The sequence below is a fragment of the Muntiacus reevesi genome, chromosome 4 (assembly GCF_963930625.1).
Source record: "Muntiacus reevesi chromosome 4, mMunRee1.1, whole genome shotgun sequence".
NCBI classification, from domain to species: domain Eukaryota; kingdom Metazoa; phylum Chordata; class Mammalia; order Artiodactyla; family Cervidae; genus Muntiacus; species Muntiacus reevesi.
Window position 1 is genome coordinate 29927233 of NC_089252.1, and position 25822 is coordinate 29953054.

General features: G+C 39.3%; 1 protein-coding gene across 4 annotated transcripts in view; it reads left to right on the forward strand.

Annotated features, from left to right (window-relative positions):
* Window positions 1-25822, forward strand: part of ZNF521 (zinc finger protein 521) — a 304387-nt gene that overhangs the window by 20556 nt on the left and 258009 nt on the right. For all 4 annotated transcript variants that reach the window (XM_065932425.1, XM_065932423.1, XM_065932424.1 and 1 more), the window contains one exon: window positions 10749-10928. Coding sequence is in view for 2 of the 4 variants with exons in the window: in XM_065932423.1 (XP_065788495.1) it covers window positions 10749-10928 (180 nt within the window). In the remaining 2 variants the exon portion in view is untranslated. The remainder of the gene's footprint in view (window positions 1-10748; window positions 10929-25822) is intronic.

Genomic DNA, 25822 nt, shown 5'->3' on the forward strand with positions numbered 1-25822 from the left:
TGTTTTAAAATCATTTTCCACTCTATATTTTAATGACAGTTTGATCCCCAGTTTGTTTGAGAACCAGTTGGCCCTTTGGAAGGAGAAAAAGGAAAAGAAAAATAAGCGAAATGTTTCATGTTCCTCGGTGATATGATTCCATTTAGTGGTATAATAATGCCCCAAATGTTGTGTTTAACTCACAACCTTTAGACAAAACTGATTTTCCCTGTCTTTTAAATATACCATTGCAATTAAGAAGAGGAACTTCCTCAATTAAAACAAAAGCGAAAGCAAAGTGACTAATAAAGAGAAAGGAGTGGTAATATTGAATTGATTTTTGTGAATGAGATTGGAATTTATCATCTCAAAATTTAGAGATGAGTCTTGCAGCAAACTAATGTTTCTTGTTCAAAACAAAACTTTCTCCCTAAGCTAGGGTGCTTCTGTAATTGTTGAGATAGTTAACTTTAAGTGTCCAATTAAGAAATATTGTTACAATTGGATTGGCATTATAGAAAATAGCTGAAGTCTTAAGAACAGTTGGGAGAAATATCAGAAAGTATGATGTCTGGAATATAAAGCTTTTCTTTCCAGATTTTCTTTGCCTGGGTGGAGTAATACTTCCTTACTATGCTATTAATCCTATACCTGAGGCTTACTGATGACATTTAAAGAAAAAATAAGTAGACTCTTCCCCAAATATCCAGATGTCTGAATCCTAGGTTCAGAAACATGTTTCATTTATTGTTGTAGTCACCCTAAGAAGCATTTTTCAGGGTACCTGGTCATTACATGCTAAAAACTACACATAAATGTTTTTAAATAATTTTTTTCCTCCAGAGTAGATTTTTAGCAGATTTAAAATCACTTGGCTGTAGAAAATTAGACCAGTGTATTTGGATATTAACAATAACTTTATGTAATATTTTTCTCATATAAAATAGAACAAAGGGTCCATGGACTTGGTTGAACATTGAGCTTAGGGAATGTAGAAGTTGATTTTGTTTGTCGGTTTTTGTAGGGAGTTAGGGACTATACTGGAGAAGGCAATGGCAACCCACTCCAGTATTCTTGCCTGGGGAATCCCGTGGACAGAGGAGCCTGGTGGGCTGCTGTCCGTGGGGTCGCACAGAGTCGGACACAACTGCAGCGAATTAGCATGCATGCATTGGAGAAGGAAATGGCAACCCACTCCAGTGTTCTTGCCTGGAGAATCCCAGGGACAGAGGAGCCCGGTGGGCTGCCGTCTATGGGGTCGTACAGAGTCGGACACAACTGCAGCGAATTAGCATGCATGCATTGGAGAAGGAAATGGCAACCCACTCCAGTATTCTTGCCTGGAGAATCCCAGGGACAGAGGAGCCTGGTGGGCTGCCGTCTATGGAGTCGCACAGAGTCGGACACAACTGCAGCGAATTAGCATGCATGCATTGGAGAAGGAAATGGCACCCCACTCCAGTGTTCTTGCCTGGAGAATCCCAGGGACAGAGGAGCCTGGTGGGCTGCCGTCTATGGGGTCGCACAGAGTCGGACACGACTCAAGCGACTTAGCAGCAGCAGCAGGGGCTACACTCAGGTGTATTACCAGCCGCTTCCCAGTGAGCCAGTGACGTTGAACATGAAGACACCAGGCTAAGCAGAAGAATGAAGGGACTCTAATCTGGTGAGAAGAAAGCTGTTTGCTAAGAAGTCCCACAAAACAAAACAGCAGCCAACAATAAAAAGACATAGGAGAGATCACCGAAAACCCTTCATCTGGGGGAAGAACAGAACAAAACCTTTCCAAGGTCATCTTTTTCTCTTTCTCTTAGGTTAGATGATTTTGATTTTCTGTAACCATTTTAAGTGTTTCCATCTCATGTTTGTCAGGTTGACTTATCATTCTTGTGATTTCTTGCTCTATTTTCTTCCACATGAAGCCTAAGCCTTATATTTATTTATTTATTTATTTTATTATTTATTTGTCTGTTCCGGGTCTTAGTTGCGACACCCCAGGTTTTTGTTGCGTCCGGCGGGATGGTTCCCTTCGGGGCACGGACTCCCTAGCTGTGGCGCCTGGACTCAAGTTGTGGCACGTGGACCTAGTTGCTCTTTTCCTCGGCATGTGGGATCCTAGTTCCCTGAATCGAATCCATGTCCCCTGCTTTGTGGGGCGGATTCTTAACCGGTGGACCAGCAGGGAAAGTCCCAAGCCTGAGCCTTTTGATGTGAATGTTTTATTGTATTCACTTGGGTTTATATTGTTGACAGTAGTGGTCTAGTGTATCACATCTTTCAGAAAGGATCATGAACTACATGCGGAATCATAGTAACTTAAACTAAGAGTTAATGTTTCTTTTTTTTCTCGCCCTAAGAGAGAATAAAAGAGAGCTATTAGAATCAATATCTGTTTTTGTTTTTAGTCAAATTTTGGATTTATTTTTCCTTGGCTTTATGTGTGTTTGAAACAAGACCAAAGTAAAAGGAATCTTACCAAAGACCTTTTAAGTCCCAGGAAGTGTCAGCGGGCCTTTGCAAATCTCTCCCATTAGATTAAAAAGTTAGCTGGTGTGATTGTTATATTTCTGTCCAATCTCTCTCCAGCTTTGGCTTTATTGGGATTATAGATAAAAGGTGAAATCTGGGTATGAAGATAGTGAAAAAAGCTGTGGTTCATACACCTGTTTAATTAGCCTTGGTTAATACACTTGTTTTAAAGCCAAGACAGCAAGTTCATCTCTAGGACCGGCTCCACCACGCCTGATGCCTGGCTGTCACTGAGCCGGCTCCCCGTTTTCTTAGGGCCATAGTCCATCTGAAGTCCTCCAGATCCTGTTTCTGGGGTGCCTCTCATTAACCCTTTCTGCTACTGATTTAGTTTGCTCTCTCTGCACTTCTTCCCTGCATTGTGTCAGAGTCACCATACTGGTCTCTTTGCTTCCAGTTCTGGTCTCTTTCCAAACCTTCTTATCAGTGGGGCATCTCTCTAAGATGTACAGGTGATCAGTCACTTTCCTTAAAGTCCTCCAGTGATTTCTCATAGCACCAGGTTAACATCTGACTATTTAGCCCACAGTAGTTCCTTCGTGAGCCGCTCACTTTTCTAGCCTCATCTCTGCCGCTGCTTCCATTTCCTTCCATTCTATCCAGAGCCCCCCATTTGAGTAGCACAGAAGAGCTTGAGCTTCTTGGAAAGCATCATGTTTTGCATCTCTGCTTTTACATATGTTTCCTCTTAAAGAAACAAAAAAAAGAAAAAGAAAGCATATTTATTTGTTTGGCTGCTCAGGTCTTAGCTGTCATGTGGGACATTTCATTGCGTTGCATGGACTCACTAATTAAGGCCTGGACTCAGTTGCGCCAAGCCATGTGGGGTCTTAGTTCCCCCACCAGGGACTGAACCCGTGTCTCCTACGTTGCAAGGGGACTCCTAACCGCAGGCCCACCAGGCGAGTCCCCTGTTTCCCCTTGCTGGAGTGCCGTCTATCACTTGTCCTCAGGGCTGTGCTATGCTTAGTCGCTCAGTCCTGTCCGACTCTTGCGACCCCATGGACTGCAGCCCGCCAGGCTCCTCTATCCATGGGATTCTCCAGGCAAGAATACTGGAGTGGGTTGCCATGCCCTCCTCTAGGGGATCTTCCTGACCCAGGGGTCAAATTCAGATCGCCCGCATTGCAGATGGATTCTTTATCAACTGAGCTACCAGAGAAGTCCATCCTCAGCGCTACTCATCCTTTAAAACAGCCCAGTGCTCCTCCTCTTTAGCTAACATTTTTCTTTCTGCACTGCCCCGTCTGACTGAAAAGCCCCTCCATCTGAGCACCACCTTCTGCAGGTATCGGTTTATTCATCTCTCCCTTTCTCTGCCTCAGTGCTCCCCATCCCTTCTCATGTCATGGCACACACACAGAAAAATGAACCATTTTGAAGGAAACACTTGGATAAGTGGAGAAGCAATTGGCCTGCCAGTGTCCAGTGATCTCTAGCTGTGACCTGGCTACTTGGAGGGTGGAGTCAGTATCCTCGAACACCTGAACCCCGCTTTGACCCACTGGTTGGGAAGCTCGGCAGAAGATTTTAAGCTCTTTAGGACAAGGACCAGGTCTTAGACTTTGCATCTCTGGTGTGTGTGTGTGTGTGTGTGTGTGTGTGTGTGTGAGCTGAGTTGGTTCAGCCATGTCTGACTCTTTGCTACTCTATGGACCACTCCTCTTTCCATCAGATTCTCCATCAAGAACACCCGAGTGGGTTTCTGTGCCCTCCTCCAGGGGACCTTCCCCACCCAGGAATCGAACCCACGTCTCTTATGTCTCCTGCATTGGCAGGCAGGTTCTTTACCACTAGCGCCACCTGGGAAGCCCAGGGCCTTAACCAAATGCCTCTTACTATGTGGATGCTCAGTAAATGTTTGTTTGCTGAGGGTGCAACAAGACAACCACAGTCACTCAAATTGAAGTTTAAATGATTAAGGCAGGAATCTATTTATAAATACTCTTTATGAAAGTTAAAGTGCTAAGATTGCTTTCTTCTAAATTTCATGTTAAAGAGGGATGAAGTTGAGGAAGGAAATTTGAGTAGGATTCTGGTAGGAAGAAGAGAAACTTTATTTGGTTCCAAAGTGTGAGTGTGTATTTTTCGGCGTCTGTGTGTGTGTTTTAACCTCTCCCAAGGCTAATTTCCTCCCACTCAGCATCCTCCTATGAGGAATTTCATTGTATAAAGAAGAATGGTAGTACATTCATATTTGGCATGTGCCCCTTCCTAATAGAGCATCTGAGATATTTCTCTTTGGTCTTCAAAGAGCGTGATAGACCTGTAGAACAATCAAGCAAAACCACCGAAACTCTAAACTCCAACTGTGTGATTTTGTTTAACATAGAGATAATTCTTTCTATCTGAGATTTTAGAGGCAGGAAAGAAAAGTACATGAAAATGTGCTGGTTTTTTTTTCTCTCTCTCCCCCCACTGCCCGCCCCCCAGCTTTTTTCTTTAAAACAGTTTGACAACTTTCAGAGAATAGAGTGGTTATAACATGAACACTGTAGGAAAAGTAAAAAGAGCCCATTTGTATCCACGATCCCTTGAGCTCCCTGGACCTGTTCTCATCACCAGGTCTCAACCTTGATGGCTGTCCCTGTTCTAGCAGCTGAGGCCAAAGTTTGGGCATGTGCATCCTTGACCACCTCAGAGTACTTTTGCTTTTGTTTTGTTTGTTTACTTTTTCTTGACAGTAGAAAAAGGGGAGGCAGCAGAGTAGCAGGAAGGTGGGGTCCAGACAGTCCTGTTCCTTCATCAGAGCCTGCTTGTGATTTTATAACAATGGATGATTTATTTTCCCCAAGTCTGTTCTCATCTTATGGGATTTCCAGTTAGAATGCATATGTAGAGCCCAGAAAGCACAAAATAATGATCCCACCCTTTGGTTTTTTTTTTTACCCTTTGGTAAAGGAGAAAGGCTCTTCTTTAACTCTTTGTAGCCCAAAGGTAACTTTTTCTCTCTTCTTAGCATCAGGATACACCAGTTGATGGAATTTGAGCACATTTCTAGAGGCCTCCCAGGTGGCACAGTGGTAAAGAATCTGCTTGCCAGTATGTGGGATGCATTAGATGTGTGTTCGATCCCTGGGTGGGGAAGATCCCCTGGAGAAGGAAATGGCAACCCACTCCAGTGTTCTTGCCTGGAGCATCCCATGGAGAGAGGAGCCTGGTGGGCTCCAGTCCATGGGGTCGCAAAGAGTCTGACACGGCTGAGCAACTGAGGACACAGGTGTGCGAGGGTAGGAGTGCCTTCAGACATGGTTTGCTCTAAGTAAGAGTCATCTTTGGTTTACTTTTTAGGTGTGGGACTTCAGTAAACCTTAGAAGACCAGTCACTGTGACTATGTGTGAACTTTAAAAACAACATCAGACCATCCATTATTTGGGCACAAACTTATTGTTCACTTGAGGTGCATCATTCGTAGCAATCTGGGGACATTTGAGTGTGGAATGCATGTGTTTAAATTATCTGTTGACTTATTCATCATAGAGTTCCTGAAAATAAGATGCCAGGGTTATGATGCTTTTTTTTTATTTTCAGAAGATATCCTTGGAAGAAAGAACTTAGGCAGCTTTCCAAAATAACAAAAACATACTTTTACTTGTCCACTAATAATGTCGTGTTGAGCTCACTTTTTATTGAACATTTAGTGTTTTGTAGTTTTAGGTGATTCAGATCCAGGAGGTCATGGTATTCACATGAAGCCAAGACTTGTTCTTTTTTTAAGGCAGTGTGCATATTTTAGCTGGTATTTTCTTGAACTTACTGGCACTGTGTGGGTTGCTTTAAGATTGAGTAATTCATGCCATGGTTGTTTAATCTGGTGAAAAGCTGGCTATGACCAGAGAACAAACTGTTAGGAAATGGTCCAGTTTTTAAGTTTGCGTGTGTGTGTAAGTGGAGTATTTTGGGTTCATTCATCTCTTGCCAATCTTAGTTGTTAAGTAGTCTTCTTGCATTCATATTTACATCATCCTCTGAATCCTGTGTTTCTGCGACTCTCGTAAAAACAGACTGGTTTGTAAGGTAGGGCCTCATGCTTAGAATCCACCAGGAAAAAGCCTCATTTATATCTCCGGCAAGAAGGACAGAGGGCCTGCACTGTGTACTCGCTGCCAGAAGTTTTTATAGTAATACTTTGTATCTAGGCTCTGGCTCTTACCATTAAATGTGCTTTTTATAGAGTACCAAGTTATAAATGTAGTGCGGCTACGGCATATTAATCTTACTGCAGAGATTTAATGAGGCAGTTGTTTTGCGATGGACACTATTGGGAGCAGAAAGCGACAGAGTTTTACTTTACCACTGAGCTGCAGAAATATTCCTTGCCTGGTAATAATTATAACCACATGATCTCTTAGTTTTTCTTACTTTTGCCAGTGCTTTTCCATGCAAAAGTGGCTTGGAAGGAGGTCCATTTCTAGGCAGTGAGATGGATTGGAAATTGGGCTGTTTTCTCAGTGGTTTGACATTTTTTAACTTTGATCAGGCCTGGGATCGTTGCTGCACAGAGAGAAATATGTAGGATGAGTTTCAAGAATACAGATAGTCTTTGCCAGTCCACTGAGATGGCTTTTAGATATTCATTACTTTTACTTGACTTTTATATAGGTTATAAAAAGTAAATGTGGTGAAACCTCATTTTTACATGGACAGAATAGAATTTCTGCTGGTTGGCCTTAAACTGATCCCACACTTGAAATTAATTGAAGTCCATGGGTTTATTGCCTCCACCACTTTTAAGCCAGCGCAATTTTTCATTTTCCCCAAAGTTGTAATGTTATTAAACCAAGTTGTAGCAATAACAACCCTTATGAAGAAGAGGATGAGAAGAAGGACGAAACCACCTGCCAGGGAACATAATAAGGGGAAAAATCACACTTCTTTTAAATTTCCACTTATAAGTAATGTTAACACAATTGAAAACAGAGAGCCGCCGTTTATTTTAATAATAATATTCGTGTCTTTGTTCCAAAATTAAGCCTTTATCCAAGTTCAAACACTGTTAAGTCCAGTGCCTCATAGGGCCCTTTCAGAAGGGATGAGCCAGAAAGTTGGCTGGGCGTGTGAGGTCGTGAGTGATGGATGAAACACGTTTGGGTGGCCTCCTCCTTCAGGGCAGTGGGCAGAATGGTGCCTGCAGCTGTGATGGAGTTTGCAGTCACAGTGCAGGGAGGGGAGATGTGCAGGTACTTTAAAATATTGCCCTTTGGGAGGGTTTGTAGTACAAGAGAGTTGGAATAATAGCTGTCCGTCCTGCAGTGGTGTTGGGGGTGGGGCGGTGCTCACAGGCATGGACCCTGTATTTATAACCCCTTAGGTTGAAGTCAGAGGTTTGAATGGCTAGCAGAGTAATACAATTATTTTTTATGATTGACTCTCAGAGGACTTTATAAAAACTACCTAACTAGGGCCATGTGCAATTATTGAAGTGTAGCCACCTGTGGGAAAGACATGGTTGACAGTGTAAGCTTTCTGGAATCTTCCAGCGCCACTAGGAGTGGAAACTCGTAACACAAATAAACGCATCTTTTGAATGGGCAACAGCGAATTCTTCATGGACATGGAGGTTGGCAAAAAACAACTCAACAACAACCTACTCGTTAGGAGAGAGCCTGAGATTCCGGAGCTCATTATACTACACTGAGGCATCAGAGGCTGTAATCGCACCCACCCCCCAGAGGGTCCCTCTTAAGTGGTGACCTAAAAACAAATTCGCCAGTTGGCTGGAGCTTGCATCCTGAAGTTGCAGCAGAAGTGAATAAGCTTGACTGACTTCAGTCCCCGAAGGATTCTATCTGTAAATGCAGAAGTGGAAGCAAAACCATTTTTTATTAGTCTTAAAATGACCCTCATTTTAATAACTAGCCACAGTGTCAGAAGCATGGACGGGGTCATTCCTTAGCTGTTAAGACCTAAAGCATCATGCAGGCTTTCCTATTTGTTTGATATTTTTGATTTGGATTCGTGTAAAGTGCCCATATTCTTGAATAATAAGGGAGGCAAGTTCTTATCGTTTTCTCTGCATACTACTTAAAGTATTCAGAATGTCTCCTTATTTAAAAACAAACAGGCCTGCAGACTTGATGCGTAGCATTTAAATAATCATATTAAAATTCAGACCCAGCCCCCACATTTCCCTGAGTGCTGTCAGTTTTATGAGAAACTGGAAACTCATGTTAAACAACCAGGAGTGTTCAGTATGCGTCTGCTGCCTTCCACCAAGGGTTGAATGGGTGCGGGGGCCAGTTCGCCGTAGTGGGGACACTTACTTATTTTCCTGAATGGCTCTAATTTGGCAGTATTTTACCACTTGGTTTTAGCTTGTTGGAGCTCTTTGAATCATTACCTATTTGTTGCCTCTGAAGCGCTAGATGAAACATTTGAAACCAGTGAAGGCGAATGTGATGCTTTGACACAGCATCAGCTTTCGAAGATGTAGGCATGTAGATGTAGAATTTGGAGATAAACTGATCTGTTCCCATTCACAAGAAAAATTACCAGGAAAGGACTTTTTAACGTACTCCTTTTTTCCTCTCTCCTCTCCATTCTCGTCATCACTAAATACTATTTACTAAGCTCTCACCCGGACATAGTGCTGTGCTGGGCAAAGGACAGGGCAAATGAAAAAGGTCCTGTGATTACTCCCCCAGGGATGAGCAGTCTATAACTCAGTATATTGAAACGGACACTGCATAGAGTATGGAGATGATAATTTTCCAGATGACAGATCAACCCGAATTATCAATTTACTTTAACCCTACGTTCTTGTTTGAAAACAAACAAAAACGACTTGCTCTTTGAATTGGGGATTCTGCTTGTCTCATGAACCCAAGAGGTCATTCTCTATGTTGAAATGTGAGTTGATTTGGGCATACGGGAATCGTCTGAAGGGTGATGATATAGTTAAGTTTATTACAGATTTGAGGAAAGACTTTGGAGCAACTACCAACCAAAGGGCAGCACTGTGAGTTGTAGAAGCAGGTTCCAGAAGGACCTGGCATGCAGAGTGGCAGAAATTTCGACAGCCGGATGGGGGGCTGATGGCATTCATTGACTTTCCAATGAAGTCTGGGCTCATTTGATCCTGTGAATTCTGGATTACAACGTTTCAAATATTTATCCTCCATATTAAAAAAAAATGACTACAGATAACATATTACATATTTCTTAGGTACCTTGATACAATTCTTTTGTAACTATTTCACTGAAAACTGTTTTGAGACATAATTTATTTCTGACTTCGGAGGACTTTCTGCTATTCGAAATGAATGTTCTGTAAACGAAGTCACAGATTTTATTATCCCAATTTTCCCTAAAGAGGCATTCTCTCTCTTCCTCTGCTTTCCTGCCAAGAGGAGCAGTGGCACTAAAATATTTGGGGGTACTTCTCTAAAATGAGGCAAAAGACAGCATAAGAAATCACGAAATATTTATTGAGCTCTCAGGGAAAACATCTGTCTTAGTCCCTCTTGCTATTTGTGTATCATTCTTAGGGTTAGAATGGAACTATTTTTACTTTTCCCACTATTTAGGTCTTTGAGGCTGGTAATGTCAGTTGAAGTTGTTGACTTATTTACAATCTCTAATTGCTCTCTTTATATTTTGTTTTGTTTTTTGATGATTTTGAAACCAAGCGACATACCAGTGTATTTACACTTGAATTTGTGCTTGTAAGAATGTTTTGCTGTGTGGCGGAGCTTATTTTACTATTGCCGTCTAACAAATAATGGGGTAACTGTGTTTTGACCAGTTTATAAGTAAAGGTCAATTTCGTGCCTATGGTAATTAGCTTAGCTTATTCTAGACTTTTGGCTAATTCTGGTAATTTCCTGTGAAAGAGTATATTTAGCAGAAAAGGAATTCATTCTCAAGCACGGTGGTTTTTCCCCTCCGCATTGGAGGCTGTTTAATTTCAAAAGTGATTTATCTTTCTTGTAAGCAAAAAAAAAAAAAAAAAAAAAGCCGTGAAAAAAATGTCAAAGTTAACCTTAAGGGTGGCAAATTATTTGAAAGGGGTTGGGAAAAGGGCTTTGTATTGGGGGAGAGATGCTCCAGTCATCAGGAACTGACAGATTTTAGGGAAGACTCATTTTTTGATGCTTCTCAAATTAAATCTGCAATAAAGCCCTCCTTTTGCAGCTTCAAGGGAGAAGGTGTTTCTGGTTTTGGTAGTAAGATTAAACGTGACTTGAAAAGAACCTGTCTTTCAACCCCATACTTAACAGTCTTGATTTTTTTTTTTCAGACCCCAACTGTAAACTTGAAGACAAGACTGAAGATGGAGAAGCAATAGACTGTAAGAAGCGGCCGGAGGACGGGGAGGATCTAGAGGACGAGGCTGTGCACAGCTGTGAGAGCTGCCTCCAGGTGTTCGAGTCACTGAGCGATATCACAGAACACAAGATTAATCAATGTCAGCTGACAGGTAAACAATACTTATCACTTCTGGTCTCCTCACACTGTTCTATTTCTGATTTTTTTTTTTTTCAGTTTGCTCCTTTCTCTTCTGTTGTCTTCCAGCTGTTTTATTCTTACACTTGAGTACCTAGGTAAGTCTGGACGTGCTTTAGAAAGACTTCTAAGATAATGGTTTTTGGCAAATTCAGTGTCACAGTCATCCGTAGATTTTGAAGTGTACCTAGATTTTGATAGCTGATGAATATGTTTTCATTTCCTTTTTAAAAAGCTACAGTGATGTACTTTTTAAACTATGTAGATGGAGAACCTAACATGGGGTGGCTGAGATAAAGTTTAAAAATACCTTCTGAATATGTTTTCCCAGAAGTCTAGCATGCATGAATTTCATTTAGTTTAAACATCTCCTTAAGAAAACTTTTCCTCATTGGTTACTCTTTGCTGAGTTTAGCGCCTTTTTTGCCCTATAAAGTCTGGTGCTTATTCATGAATATCACAGAGTTCAGTGCATGTGTTAACTTTTCCACCTCCCTCATTAGACTGGAAGCTCATGGGTGGCAGGAACTCTGTCTTATTCATCACTGTATTCTCTAAGCCTTGCACAGTGCCTGGCCCACAGAAGGTGCTCACTTAAGTCATGGAAACTCTTCTCCTATATGTTGCATGGTAAAAATCAGATTTAAAATGACAGGAAACAGGACGTGTTCAAGTTAACTGTTTGATAAAAGTAAAACTCGGTTACCAAAGTTATACTCTCTTTAAAAATATATCCTGCAGGAACATACTATGTAAGGTTGGAGGGACATTTTATGTAGACATCTCTTTTTATATTCGTGTCATTTTTCTCTTATTATTTGATACTGACATTGCCCCGGTGTGTGTGTGTGTGTTTGTAGATCTCTTTCTTTTATTTTCCTAGCACAAATCTTTCTTCAACTAACCATGTGTAGGAAATGTATTTATTAGACAAGTGTTTCTCCAACTGTTTTCCACAGAATGTTGATAATTTTGCAAGATTTTAATAGGTGTTCCATTTTAACCAGGTTTCCTGAACAGATTATTATGGAAATATTGGATTAAATCCAATTAAATAGCCTTCTTTATTGAAGTGCGCTGTTGCTTTTCAAAAAGGGATTGCAGTGAGCATGTTTATTAGACTCTTCTTTCTTTCAGAAAACGTATTATCATCTTTTTTGGAATGTAAGTTTGAAAATCTATGAAGCGTATATAAACATTGACTGTGTACATATTTTTTAGGGTTTTGATAACTTTTCTTTTGATATAATTCCAAACTTATAGCAAAATTGTAAAGATATTATATGTGACTCTCATTTACCAACTTATCTGATTCACACATTGTTTGTATTTTACCCTCTTTGCTCTGTCATTGCCTCATTAATTTTTTTTTCTTAGTCATTTGAGAGAAGGTTGGAGACTTCACACCCTTCTAAATATATCCTGTGTACTTCCTAAGAATAAATACATTCTCTTACATGACTACAGCACACTTAATCAAAGTGAGGGAAGTTCACATTTAACACAGAATACTGTTATCTAATCCACAACCAATATTTAAATTTCAACAGTCGTCCCAATAATGTCATTTAGAGGTTTTTATTTGTTGTTTGCTTTTTCTCCTCTGGGATTCAGGATCATGCATAACTTTTAATTGTCATATCTCTCTTTTCTCCTTTCACCTGAAATGATCTCATTTTTTGGTAGTAACTCCCAGCATTTTATAAAATGCCTATTTATAATTGGGTTTGTTTGATGTTTCCTTACGGTTATATTCAGCTTCTATACTTCCATGGGGCTTCCTTGGATGCTAAGACAGTAAAGAATCTGCCTGCAATGCAGGAGACCCAGGTTCGATCCCTGGAGAAGGGGATGACTATCCACTCCAATATTCTTGCTTGGAAAATTCCTGGACAGAGGATCCTGGTGGGATACAGTCCATGGGGTTGCAGAGTCAGACAGGACTGAGCAACTAAGAGTCGGACATACTTCCATGGCAGGAATACCACCAAGTGATGGTGGGCCCTTCTCAGTGCATCAGGTCAGGAAGTATCTGATGGTGATTTTTACCAGTGTTGATGGGGTTAACACTGAATACTTGTTTTAAGTGGTGGTCACCAACTTTCTCCAGTGTTCAGAAGATGATTTCCCTTGGTAAATACAACAAGTAATTTGTGGGAAGATACTTTGGGGCATCCCTGGTAGCTCAGCTGGTAAAGAATTCACCTGCAATGCAGGAGACCCTGGTTCAATTCCTGGGTCAGGAAGATCCCCTGGAGAAGAGAATGGCTACCCTCTCTAGTATTCTGGCCTGGAGAATTCCATGGACAAAGGAGCCTGGCAGGCTACAGTCCATGGGGTTGCAAAGAGTCAGACACGACTGAGCAACTTTCACTTTGACTCTATGTAAATATTTTCATCCTCATGAAATATCCACTTTAGCTTTATAATTTTTTATTTATTTGTTGGCCTTCAACTACAATTTCTTATTCATTCTTTGATTTTTGTGTTCATATCACCATGGGCATTTGGATTTTTATTTTATTTCATGGATCATAATTCATTACTATCATTACTTGCTCAGATACACTGAAATTTGGTCAGTAGTAGTCCCTTCGACGGAGAAAGCAATGGCAACCCACTCCAGTACTCTTCCCTGGAAAATACCATGGATGGAGGAGCCTGGTGGGCTGCAGTCCATGGAGTCACAAAGAGTCGGACACAACTGAGCAACTTCACTTTCACTTTTCACTTTCATGCATTGGAGAAGGAAATGGCACCCCACTCCAGTGTTCTTGCCTGAAGAATCCCAGTGATGGGGGAGCCTGGTGGGCTGCCGTCTATGGGGTCGCACAGAGTCGGACACGACTGAAGCGACTTAGCAGCAGCAGCAGTCCCTTCGAACTGGATCCTCTGTCAGCTTAATATGTCTCTGTCTTTATTTGAGGATAGATTCAGTTTCTCCTTCAAACAGATGCTCCAGGCTCCTCATGTTTTACTCCTAATCAATCTTCTGTCCAAGGAGCCCTGGTTCTTTTAAGAAGACAGAGGTGTTTAGAAATCAAGATATGGGCACTATGTGTGCTCATTGATAAAGATATATCATTGGTTATAAACCATCTCAGCAGATAGAATTAGGAAATATATATGTGTATTTAGTACAATGGGTTTCCCAAGTGGTGCTAATGTTAAAGAACCTGTTTGCCAAAGCAGGAGACAACAAGAGATGTGGTTTCAATCCCCTGGAGGAAGGCATGACCACTCACTCCAATATTCTTGCTTGGAGAATCTCATGAATAAGATGAGCCTGATGGGCTACAATCCATAGGGTTGCAAAGAGTCGGACATGACTGAAGTGACTTAGCACTTAGTATAATATCTGTATAACATAGCTTCTAAAATGTACATATATACAAATATATACACATATTTGTATTTTTCTCTCTCTAACAAGAACCACGTGTTTCTACTGATACCCATCATTTCGATCTAGCACTTGTGGAACATCCCAGTCTTTTTTCTCTCCATGTTTGTTACTGCCTTCTCGAGTAGTGAGTCACCTAGCTTCCATTATCCTCAATATATGTACCCAATTGCTGAGTCTATAACACACAGTAAGTAGTTTAAAAATTGCTTACTCATATCATCAGGATAAGCAGGCCAACTAACTAGAGTTTGATCATTGTTTATAGTTATTAATGTTATTATTTATAATGCAAAATTTATATAGAGTGAAATTTGTAAGTCCTCAGGGTACCATTTGATGGATTTTGATAAAATACATATACCCTTGTGACCCATATCCCTCTTAAGATAATTTCCTAGAAGTTTCTCTTCTCTTGACCCTTTTCCAATCAGTAATACTCCAGCAAAAGTAACTACCTTTTAAGTTTTTAACTGCAGGTTTGTTTTGCCTGTTATAGAACTTCTAATAAGTACACACAGTATGTACTCTTGTTTTGTGACTGGCTAGTTTTGTTCAGCATACTATCTGCAAGATTCATTCTTGTTGTATATATAATAAGTCTGTTCTTTTTAATTGCTGTGTAGTATTCCATTAGATGAATGTATCATCATTTGTTTTCCATTCTCCTATTGGTAGACGTTTTGGTTATTTTAGTTTTTGGTTATCATAAACAAAGTTGTTGTGAACCTTCCTCTACAGGTCTTTTTTTGTGGACGTATGTTTTATTTCTCTTGAGTTAAGTAGGAGCAGAATTGCTGGGTCACGGGGTAGGGTATATTTAACTGTATGAAAAACTTCTAAAACTTTATTACAAGTGGTTGCACCATTTTATACTTTTCACTGGCAATGTCTGAGAGTTCAAGTTGTGTGTCCTTGATAACATTTGTTTTGCTTGCCTTTTCAAGTTAAGCATTCTATTGGGTGTGTATAGGTATTCTTTGTGGATTTATTTGCATTTTCTAACTCATGTACACTTAATTGACTTCATTTAGTGCATTTTCTCCTCAGAATGCATAATTTTTGGAAAATCCCATTAAGTGCATTAATATGATTCTATTTTCAGTGGAATAGCTTTAAAGGGAAGCTCTACTTATGTGGAATCAACACTAACATTAGGGTGAAGACATGGGAACGCAACTGCTGTGGCCAATTTAAACTATGCCAGCAAGAAATCTTACCTTAGGTGAGAATAGTGTCTCTCTTGTGTGAAAGATTAAATTTAAAATTCAATATTAAAAAAGAAAAGCCTTCAAATTCTATTTAGTGTTTACCTTTCATTGAGTTCCTACCATGGAATTATCTTTATGTCCAGCTCTATGAAATAGCATAGAAGCAAAAAAATTCCTCCTGAATAACTTTATATATTGTATGCAGTAATATATTTCTTTATATATTATACAACTTTAATATCAGTGCAGAAAATGCTGATTTTTTTAGCACATGGTATGGTGAAGATAATAGCTATGGGTTAAAAATTCTTATTCTTCAATAATCTCAAATCCTAATAAAATAGTTCGTTTGTTTTCATCGTAGGCTTTCTAAAATCTTAGAATCCTAGTCCGTGCTCATATCATTTATCCCACAACATTTTAAACAAAGGAAGGAAAACAGAGGCGTATGTGTGATTTAATGAAATATTTCAGAAGAGGTAGAGCTGGTGGGCCTTGGTCCTGTTTATTGATGTTCAGGGTGATTTCTTAGGGATGGTGGTAGACTGATAAGGAAAAAGCAGAAATGGAAGATCACGGAGAGAACAAAAGGGTGAGGAACAAAATTAGGAATGATTTATATTTGTTTAAAGTGTTAGAGTTCAAACTTGAGTTGACTAAGGGTACCCTTCAGTCTGTACTCAACTCAATTTTGAACTCTAACACTTTCAGTTCAGTTCAGTTCAGCTGGGGTTGCAAAGAGTCGGACGCAACTGAGCGACTGAACTGAACTGAACGTATTAGAGTTCAAACTTGAGTTGAGTTGACTAAGGGTACCCTTCAGTCTGGGCTTCCCAAGTGACATTACTAGTACAGAATCCGCCTGCCAATGCAGGAGACATAAAAGATGCGGGTTTGATCCCTGGGTTGGGAAGATTCCCTGGAGGAGGGCGTGGCTCTCTGCTCCGTATTCTCAACTGGAGAATTCCATGGCCAGAGGAGCCTGGCAGGCAACAGTCCATGGGGTCACCAAGAGTCAGACACAACTGAAGAAACTCAGCACGCATGCATGCACGCACACCCTTCAGTCTAATCTGGAAGAGATTAAAGACACTGGCAGCATTTTAATTAAAAAAGTAATATGGTGCTTTTGCCTTCTTCCTTGATTAAAACCTTTTACTCTAAGTTAGAAGGTCCTACTCTTCCTAATTTAGTTTCCTGCTGCTTGAGTTAACTCTTGGTGCTTCTTCTTTTTTCTAGAGGACAAAATGTTAATCTAGTAGTTTTTTTTTCCCCTTTAATTTTACTCTTTTCTTTTCCACTTTTTTTTCTTTGAATTTCATGTAGTCTCATTTGTATCTTTGTTAATTTTCCTTTGCTTCCTATCCTTATTTCAAGACTCTTCATTTCCTTGTTGTCTTTATACATCCCCTCTTTGTTTCTCTCTGGCTGTGTTATAGTCTCTTGCTGTTTTCTCAACTTTCTTCTTTACTCCTTTTGGCTTTCCTTCTGTTAATCTTGAAGTCTTTACTTACATGTGTGGTCACATCCATCCAGATCAAAGTGTGTAAATTTTTTGGTGAATAATTTGTATGAAGAAAGAGAGGACACTTGGAAGTGTACAGGAGAGTTAGCTATCGAGTAGTATTGGGAGAGAAAAGTCTTAAAACCTGCTGATTTGCACAATAACAGAAAGCAGAGATATTCTGTGGTCTGACACCTACGGGAGCTACTCAGGGTAGTTTCACCCTGAACTGGGAGAACGCCTGCCATGAGATTCCCATCCTGAACTAGGGCTTGTGGTAACTTGAGATCGGTTCTTCGGTGACTCTCCTCCCCAAGGGGGAGCCTGCCAAGGTGGAAACTGACTCACTGCAAACTGAAAGTTTTGAAATCCTGGTACAGTCTTGCCAAGTGAGCCTGGACTAGACCTGACCTTGGGAGACGAAGGTCAACTGTGGACCAGGATGATCCATCTTAGACTCAGGTTTGAAAGTCAGCTCAGGGATCAGTTGTGCCCCAGGTCAGTTCGTGAGTAGGCACCAGTGGCCCGGACTGAACTCACAGGCAGTAGACTAGCAAGGGTGCAGAGATCTCGGGGATCACACACACAGTTCACACGGTTCATCACTGAGGGGGATTCTGGAAGGTGAGTGCTGTTCTGGACAAGCATCTGACCCAGGAAGCAGCAGAGCAGTCCCTTAGGATAATGAGGGACAGGATGGCCTTCTTTTTTGTCTCCCAAGGCAATTGCTCTCTAGTCTGCAATCCAAGATGTGCAAATAAATCTTATCTCATCCCTGCTTGAAGGTATAGGGGGAAAGGTGAAAAAATTAAACCCCGCTCTTCAGCTGAGCAGTAGTTGGAAACCACCTGTCTCGCCCTAGATGTGCTGTTTTTCCTGGCGGCTGGGAAGGGAGGGGAATCAACACTAATGCTGTTGGGGCTCTCTGATGCAGAAGACAGATTATCAAAATATATATTTAAAGAAGGAAAAGCACAGAGAACCTCTCATTTTCCTAATCCACAAACCCTATCATTTCTTGCCAATTCCCTCAGGGGGTAGGGAGGGCTGGAAGCCAGAGGGGTCTCATCACACTTCTCAACAAAGATTTAACAGCAGGGTGCTGGGGGCGGGGTGGGGGGAAGGCTGAGATTATGGAGACTTTATTATGCTTACAAAACTGAGTAAGAACCAGCATTGTAAATCATCAGAACTAAGCTACACTTAAGAGGATAAATGTGTAAAGTGCATTTGGTAATACTGTATGCTTGTTGTTCTGGGTCATTTTTCTCTTCCCTCCTGCTAATTTGCAAACTTGAGTTGTCTGTGAAGTGTTCGTTCACATCATTAATCTGAATTGCCTGGGTGCAAAAAGCACTGTTAGTTCTCAACCCTCTGGCCCACCGTACTGTTGGTGAGAGGGGTAGGTAGAGGTTTGTGCAAATGCAAGGTTGTTGTAGTTTCGGAGAACATATTTGTAGATTACATTTATTAACCCTAACCAGATTTGTGAGTCCTTTACCAATATTGGTATTGTACACGGGTTCACAGTTTTGAGGAAAAGTAACTGTACCAATGATTGGACACCACATCAGTATAAAATAGCATGTTCACTTAATTTGATTTTAAGAGTTATGAGACTTCTTGGAAGCTTCGCATGGATTGTGTGAACTGAAGACTTTTAGACATCTGGGTTGTTTTTTTTTTAACTAAAGAATTTAAAGAAAAAGTGAAAGTGATTGAACATGTGTTATGTAGTTGTGGGTAATTAAATACTGGTTGGTTTCACTTGACAATCAAGTACTCTTAACAGCAAGTTTGGTTTGCACTGGGAATAAGGAAAAGGAATGTCTTATGGAATGAAGCATAGTTTTCACAGAAGCATATTGAAATTGTTTTTAGAACTTCTTTGTTTTGCTGTTTTCCTTTTCAAATCATTAGTGAAAATAAGTTACATGAAATAAATGTGATATTTTAACACTTTAGCTTATATTAATTAGGCTTAAGGCATTATATCTTTGATTTGCATATTTCTACATTGATTTCTTTATTAATTCATTATTCATACTTTGTTATTATTCATTATATATTAATTATCTATATATTAATTAGGCTTAAGGCATTGTATATTTTATTTTCCTATTGTCCTCTGTTTTGATCAATTTCTTGTTTCCTACCCAAAATATTTCCTTAGTGTTTTTAACCTACTTCATTCTTCAGATCCTGTTAAGCCCCCCAATGCAATTCGTGGCCTCTACAGATTGGGTTTCCATTGTGGCTCAGATGGTAAAGAGTCTGCCTGCAATACAGAAGACATGGGTTTGATTCCTGGGTTGGGAAGATCCCCTGGAGAAGGAAATGGCAACCCACTCCAGTATTCTTGCCTGGAGAATCCCATGGACAGAGGAGTCTGGCAAGCTATAGTCCATGAGGTGGCAAAGAGTTAGACATGACTCAGCAATTAACACTTTTCACATTCCCTAGCCCCTTCTCCACATGCTTATTTTTCAGATCAGTAGTTTCCAATATTTTTGATTAAACAGATATAGGATACATCTTCAAAATATGTATTTGTCAATATATTACATAGATACATGTATGATGCAACACTCAAAAAAATAGAAATTGAAAAATGAGGTGAAGATGAAATAGGTTTTAAAAATAAATGTATGTTGTTTTGAAGTTCTGATATAGATTCATTTATTTTGACAATTTATTTTAATGATTGTGAGAGCTAATAGAGCCATCTCAGAAAATCACAAAGAGAAAATATATGTTACTACACTTCTCACTGAGGTTCATAATTATCAACGGTGTCTATCAGTCCATATTTCAGATAGCTTTCCTGATCATCTCTATTTTGTTTTGCCAACTTTTGGTCACATCTGATTAAATTGTTTCTGTTAATCTCTTCTCCCTCTTCATTCAGTGGCTGACAAAGAGCTTTTGCTGGGAGTGCAAAGGCTAGACTCGCCACTTTCTTGTTGATTACTTGTGCTCACCTGTTAACATCCTGCAGATTCATTGCAGAAAACTTTAAAAATCACTTATCAAAATTTGAGGATTCTGTGTGAATTAGATGAATAACATTAAACACGATGATCAGCAAGCCTGTTTCACTGGCACAGGACATTGCGCTATTTTGAGATGTGGGAACGGAGTGGAAGAGCAAGGGCACCCAGGATGACAGGAGTCCTGTTTGTCTTCTTACTCTCAGGATGTTGTTCCTGGGTGGCTATTTATGGCCGACGCCTCTTCTGATTGTTGCTAAATATTCAGGCTATCTTTTCTATCCTAGTATGTATACCCTGTATTTGAGAGACCCCTGTTCTTGACTGCCATTGACCTCATCATATGAAAAACGGCTCACCAAGTCTCTGCTCCTCTCAGTTTCAGAGAAAGTGGTGTGACTGAGTATGTCAGTTTCTTAGCCTAGCAGGACCATGACCTAAGTTCCTCTGCGTATTTATCAGAGATAAAAGCAATTGTCCACAATTGGTTCCAACCTCGAACTTTGGTTGAGTGAGCTCCTTTTTCTGGTTTTGGAGGAGTCGGTTGCTATAAAAGCTTTGTTATTTCCATATTGGTTGGGCTTCAGCAAAACTTTGATATTAGTACGTCATCTGTTGTCCTTTTCTTGATATATTTGTGAAATTCTCTACCACATCATGGATGTAAAATAATCATTTTCAGATGCATTATTGTTTCGATGCTTTTGAATACTTTGGGGGCATTGTAATTGAGGTTTATGAAAGGCCTGTACTGATGAGGTATATTTTTCCACTGTGAATGATGAGTTATTATATGTATTAAAATTAAATAGCTGGAATGTTGAATGGGTAGTATAAGAAATATTTCTCCATATTTTTCATGTGTATTTTAAAATTAGGTGCTTTTATTTTCAGTCTGATTTAATAATTTGTGAATCACCAGAAGGCTACTGATTATCAATGGAAAGTTCCTAAAGGATGAAATCTCCTAGAAATAGAAAATAAATGGATGAATTCACTGTATTGTTTTCAAGTAAGACCCAAGCGAAGAGTATTCTGTATTAGCTATAGCTGTATTTGCAAATTACCTGCTCCTTGATTAATCTGAGTTTTTTGAAATTAGCATTTTGAAATGAGTAGAACTCAAGAAGTGAATTAGCATTATTTGTCTGTGTATTAAAAATGTTACCTTTGGATGTCTCGTGGAACCACAGCTGTTTTAGAGAAAAGGTCTAGCCTTAGTTGTATAATTGATAATGAACATATTATCATCCAATTCTGTGGTTTCAGGATTTATTTGCCAAAAAATTGTAAATAAAATGTCAAGAACACAGCCATGGGAGAATATCTTCAAGAATTTCCACCGTGTCCTTGATGGTCATTGATGGTAATTAAAGCTGTCAGTTTGTCCCTGTGGAGAAGTGTAAAGATTATAAATGAAGGGCTGTATTTGGGATGTGGAAACAGTGGGGCCTCTTTTGTGGGGAAGATGAATTAAAAGAGACCAACTATTTGCTCGGCCCCTGTGCAGCCATTCAGCCTGTCTTGTGAGCAGGGCCGTGTTTAGCTATTCGGATACAGCCCTGTGCACACAAGAGCTCTGCCACATGTAGCCTGTTCTCAAACGTGAAATTCAACGTGATAAAACCTGGAGGTTGAATTTTTACAGTTTTGCATGACTGCAATTTTTTTTTAACATTACTATACTTAAGATGCTTGTGACCAATATTTACTTCCTTTATAAGATAGTGAATTGATAAGAAAAGTAAGACTCTTTCCCCGTCCTTTCTCTCTGTGTGAAGTCTATGTCTGGGTCTCTTGTCTTTGGGGAATGACAGGGATGTCACAGAGATCTGTGACCCCTTAATAGGGCCTTGGGAGGGTAAGACAGGAATCAGGGTACACTGTGCCTCAGGGCTTCATTCCTTTAAACTTCAAGGAATTGGATGGAACTCTTCACTCCTCCTTTCTTTCAGCTTTACCTTCAGGGGAAATTGATCGATTAGAGGTGATTATTCCACAAACTCTGAACCCTTTCCCCCTCTTTGTTCCAACTGGAGCTCCTCGAAGTTTAAAAGGGATTGTGTCTCCAGGGTGAATTGTAGAATGAATTTAAGTAGATTATTGGGTAGAACTCTTTGAACACACATTAAAAGTGCTAAAACATATATTTGGAACAGAAGGAAATATGTGGAGCAAAAGGATAAGGTTCCATTTGTTTCAAAATAATTATAATGTAATTATATGGAATATTTTTGAGCAAATGATTACCTATTAGAATGAAGAATCATAGTAGTGTCTCAAATCAAGAAATAATAGAAATAAATAAATAATAGTTGTTGGACAACTGTCCAAGGACAGTTGTGCAAAATCTGGATGGTAAGACCCTAAGAGGACCAAAGACAACCATAAGTGACTGGGTTTATATATGTCCTCCATTAAGCACAGCAAGCTTCTACTAACTGATGACTGTTAGTTTTTTCTATTAACTAATAACTTATAATAACTTCTTTGTTTAACAACAACAACAAAAAATGATCCATGTCCAATTTTCTTTTTGCATGTCTGATGTATTTACCTTATCAGCACTGTGGACCTTATTTGAGTTATGTGTAATACCATATCAATTTAATTTTTCCCCCTTTAACACAATCTAATTTCTAGACTCTTACCTACCCACAGAGCAGTATTAGCTCCCCCTGGTGACTAAATAAAAATGTAGACAAGGATGATTGCGGTGACGATCTTCATTAACTTTAAATTGCATAATTAGTATTAAGATGTATACAGTTGGCAAGTACACTGAACTATTTTCCAAAAAAAAAAAAAAATTCCAGTTAGTCTTGAGAAATGTCCATTTTCATGGAAGTTTATTTACATGAGGCTTTCTTGGAGTTCTGTCCATTTTAATGACACCACCACTCATGGCTTCTGGTATGGGAGATGTTAGAACACAGAGCAGATATTCAGATCCTCTGTAAACTGGGAACTGAATAGAGACACAAACAATGAAAGGAAGAGCAGCTACCAATTTGCCTATCTCTATCATTCTTACAAAACAACCTTTCTATAGAAAAGTTTATCATTGTTAAAATTATTTAAAAGTTGTGTCCCTTGGATGGACCTAGAGACTGTCATATACAGTGAAGTAAGTCAGAAACAGAAAAACAAATATCATATATTAACACACTTATGTGGAACCTAGAACTATGGCAGAGATGATCTCTTTTGCAAAGAAGCAATAGAGACCCTGATGTCGAGAAGAAATGTATGGATACAGAGGAGGGATGGAGAGGGTGGGATGAATTGGGAGATTGGGATTGACCTGTACACACTACTAATACTATATATAAAGTAGATAACTGATGAGAACCTACTATACAGCATAGGAAACTCTGCCCGGTGCTCTGTGGTGACTTAAATGGGAAGGAGATCCAAAAAAGAGGGAATATATGTATATGTATGGCTGATTCATTTTGCTATATAGCAGGAAGTAACACAGCATTGTGAAGCAACTATTCCCCAATAAAAATTAATTTATATTTTTTTTTTAGAAAAAGAGGAAATTAAAGCTGTCTCTATTTAAAAAAAAGTTGTTTCCATATCTTGGCTATTGTGAATAACTGTGATGAACATAGAAAGGCAGGTATTTCTGCAAGATCCCAATTTCAGATCCTTTGCTTTTAAACTCACGTATAAGCTGAGTAACTTCTGGGGTTCTAATGCACAGCATTGTAGTTATAGATAATTATACTCTAATGTATACTTGGCAGTTACTGATAGAGTAGATCTTAAGTGTTCTCATCACAACAAAGAAATGGTAATTATGCGAGGTGATAGAAGTGTTAACCAAACCTACTGTGGTAATCGTTTTGCAATATGTAAGTGTGTCAAGTCATCACAAACTTATACACTCTTATATATCAATTCTATCTCAGTAAAGCTGGAAAAAATAAAATTCGGGGTGCAAAAAGCCCTGTTACACATTCAAATACTAAGGGGTAATTTTTTGTTGCCAACTCAAAACATTTTTGCAATTTAATTTATCAGTTATTTAAAGTGTATATTTGTACTACTTGGATTGCTTTCCAACTCAATTCTTATAGTTTAATTTCTAAAAAAATTCCTCCTCATTATAATTACCAGTTTGACAGACTTTTGAGAATGCTTTTGTGATCTCTTTGAAAAGAAACTTGTCAAGTCTGTCATATGCTTACCATAGTCAACCCTCTGTGTCCTCAGGTTCTGCATCTTTAATTTAACTACTGTCTTCAGATTCAACCAATCCATAGATTGAAAATATTCAGTAGAAAAAATTCCAGAAAGTTACAAAAAGCAAAATTTGAATTTACCTTGTACTCTGGCAACTATTTAAATATAATTTAGATTATTTACATTGAATTTACAATGTATTACATATTATACATTATCTAGAGATGATTTAAAGTATTAACATGATAAGCTGAGGTTATATGCAAATATTAGGGACTCAAGCATACATGGATTTTGGTATCTCCTGGGATGTTCTAGAACCAATCCCCCACAGATACCCAGGGATGATTGTATTTCTTACATGTAATTTTATTGTCTATGAAAAAGTTTTTGCTTTACGCCAGTGTTTTATATTGATTTTCAGAAGCAGTGTCTCTGACTGTAGGTTCTAGTTTAATGTTTTATGTTAAATATTATATATTATTATGCATTCAGAAGGGAAGACTTAAAATTTTCTCTGAGAGCTAATATTTGACTTATTCTTTCGCTCCTCCTATTCTTTGTCTCCCTGTAATTTAGCACTTCCCCCTCCTCCATCATATTTTTTTGTTTGTTCTTTTGATTTTTTTCTTTTTCTTTTCTTTCTTTCCCAAAGTCTTATTTTTAGGATAGGAACCACATCTCTCTATTACGAGAAAGGGTATAATCTTCTAAACTCAATCACTTCTTAGTATCACCTTCTTCAGCATGTGGAAACCTAAGTGAAACTTCTTTTGGAGTTATTGATATCATTTTGTCATTTGGCCTGAGGTGATGGTCTGGTTTTCAAGTAGCATAGCTGAACACGGCCCCTCTCCCTTACTTCAGTTTTTTTTCTCCCTCCTTCCATTATTTCTGTTACTTCCTTCCTCAAGCAGATGGTTTGCCCTTTGCAGTTCATTTGTCGCAGTGCCTTGCAAAAAAGCAAAGGACCATGCTTTATCTAAACCTGTGCTGGTGGTCACTCAGAGGTGACCTCATGATGAAACAGTGATAACTTTCTTCTTATGAATATCAGCTTAAAACTGACATGTGTTTTTAATACAGATGTTATTACATTGATTAGATACTGCAATTTGGCTTAGTATGATGAAAACTATATGTCTCCATTCCTTTTTACACTAAAAATACCATGCAGAGATAGTGAAATGACTGGCACCTCACTATAGTTACTTTCCCTACACACTCCTGTGCATTTGGGACTTGCCAGGTGGCATTAATGGCCAAGAACCCACCTGCCAATGTAGGAGACATTGAGAGACATGGGTTTAATCCCCGAGTCCAGAAGATTACCTGGAGGAGGGCATGGCAACCCACTTCAGTATTCCTATCTGGAGAATTCCAAGGACAGAGGAGGCTGGCAAGCTAAAGTCCATGGGTGTTGCAAAGAGTTGTACACTGTTGAAGCAACTTAGCATGCAATCTGCTATACATTTATCAGCGGTTCTATTCAATGAACATTTATCCAGTTTCTACTGTTTGTCAAACAACTACCAGACATGGAAGGCCCAGAACACTCTGGGAGAAAAA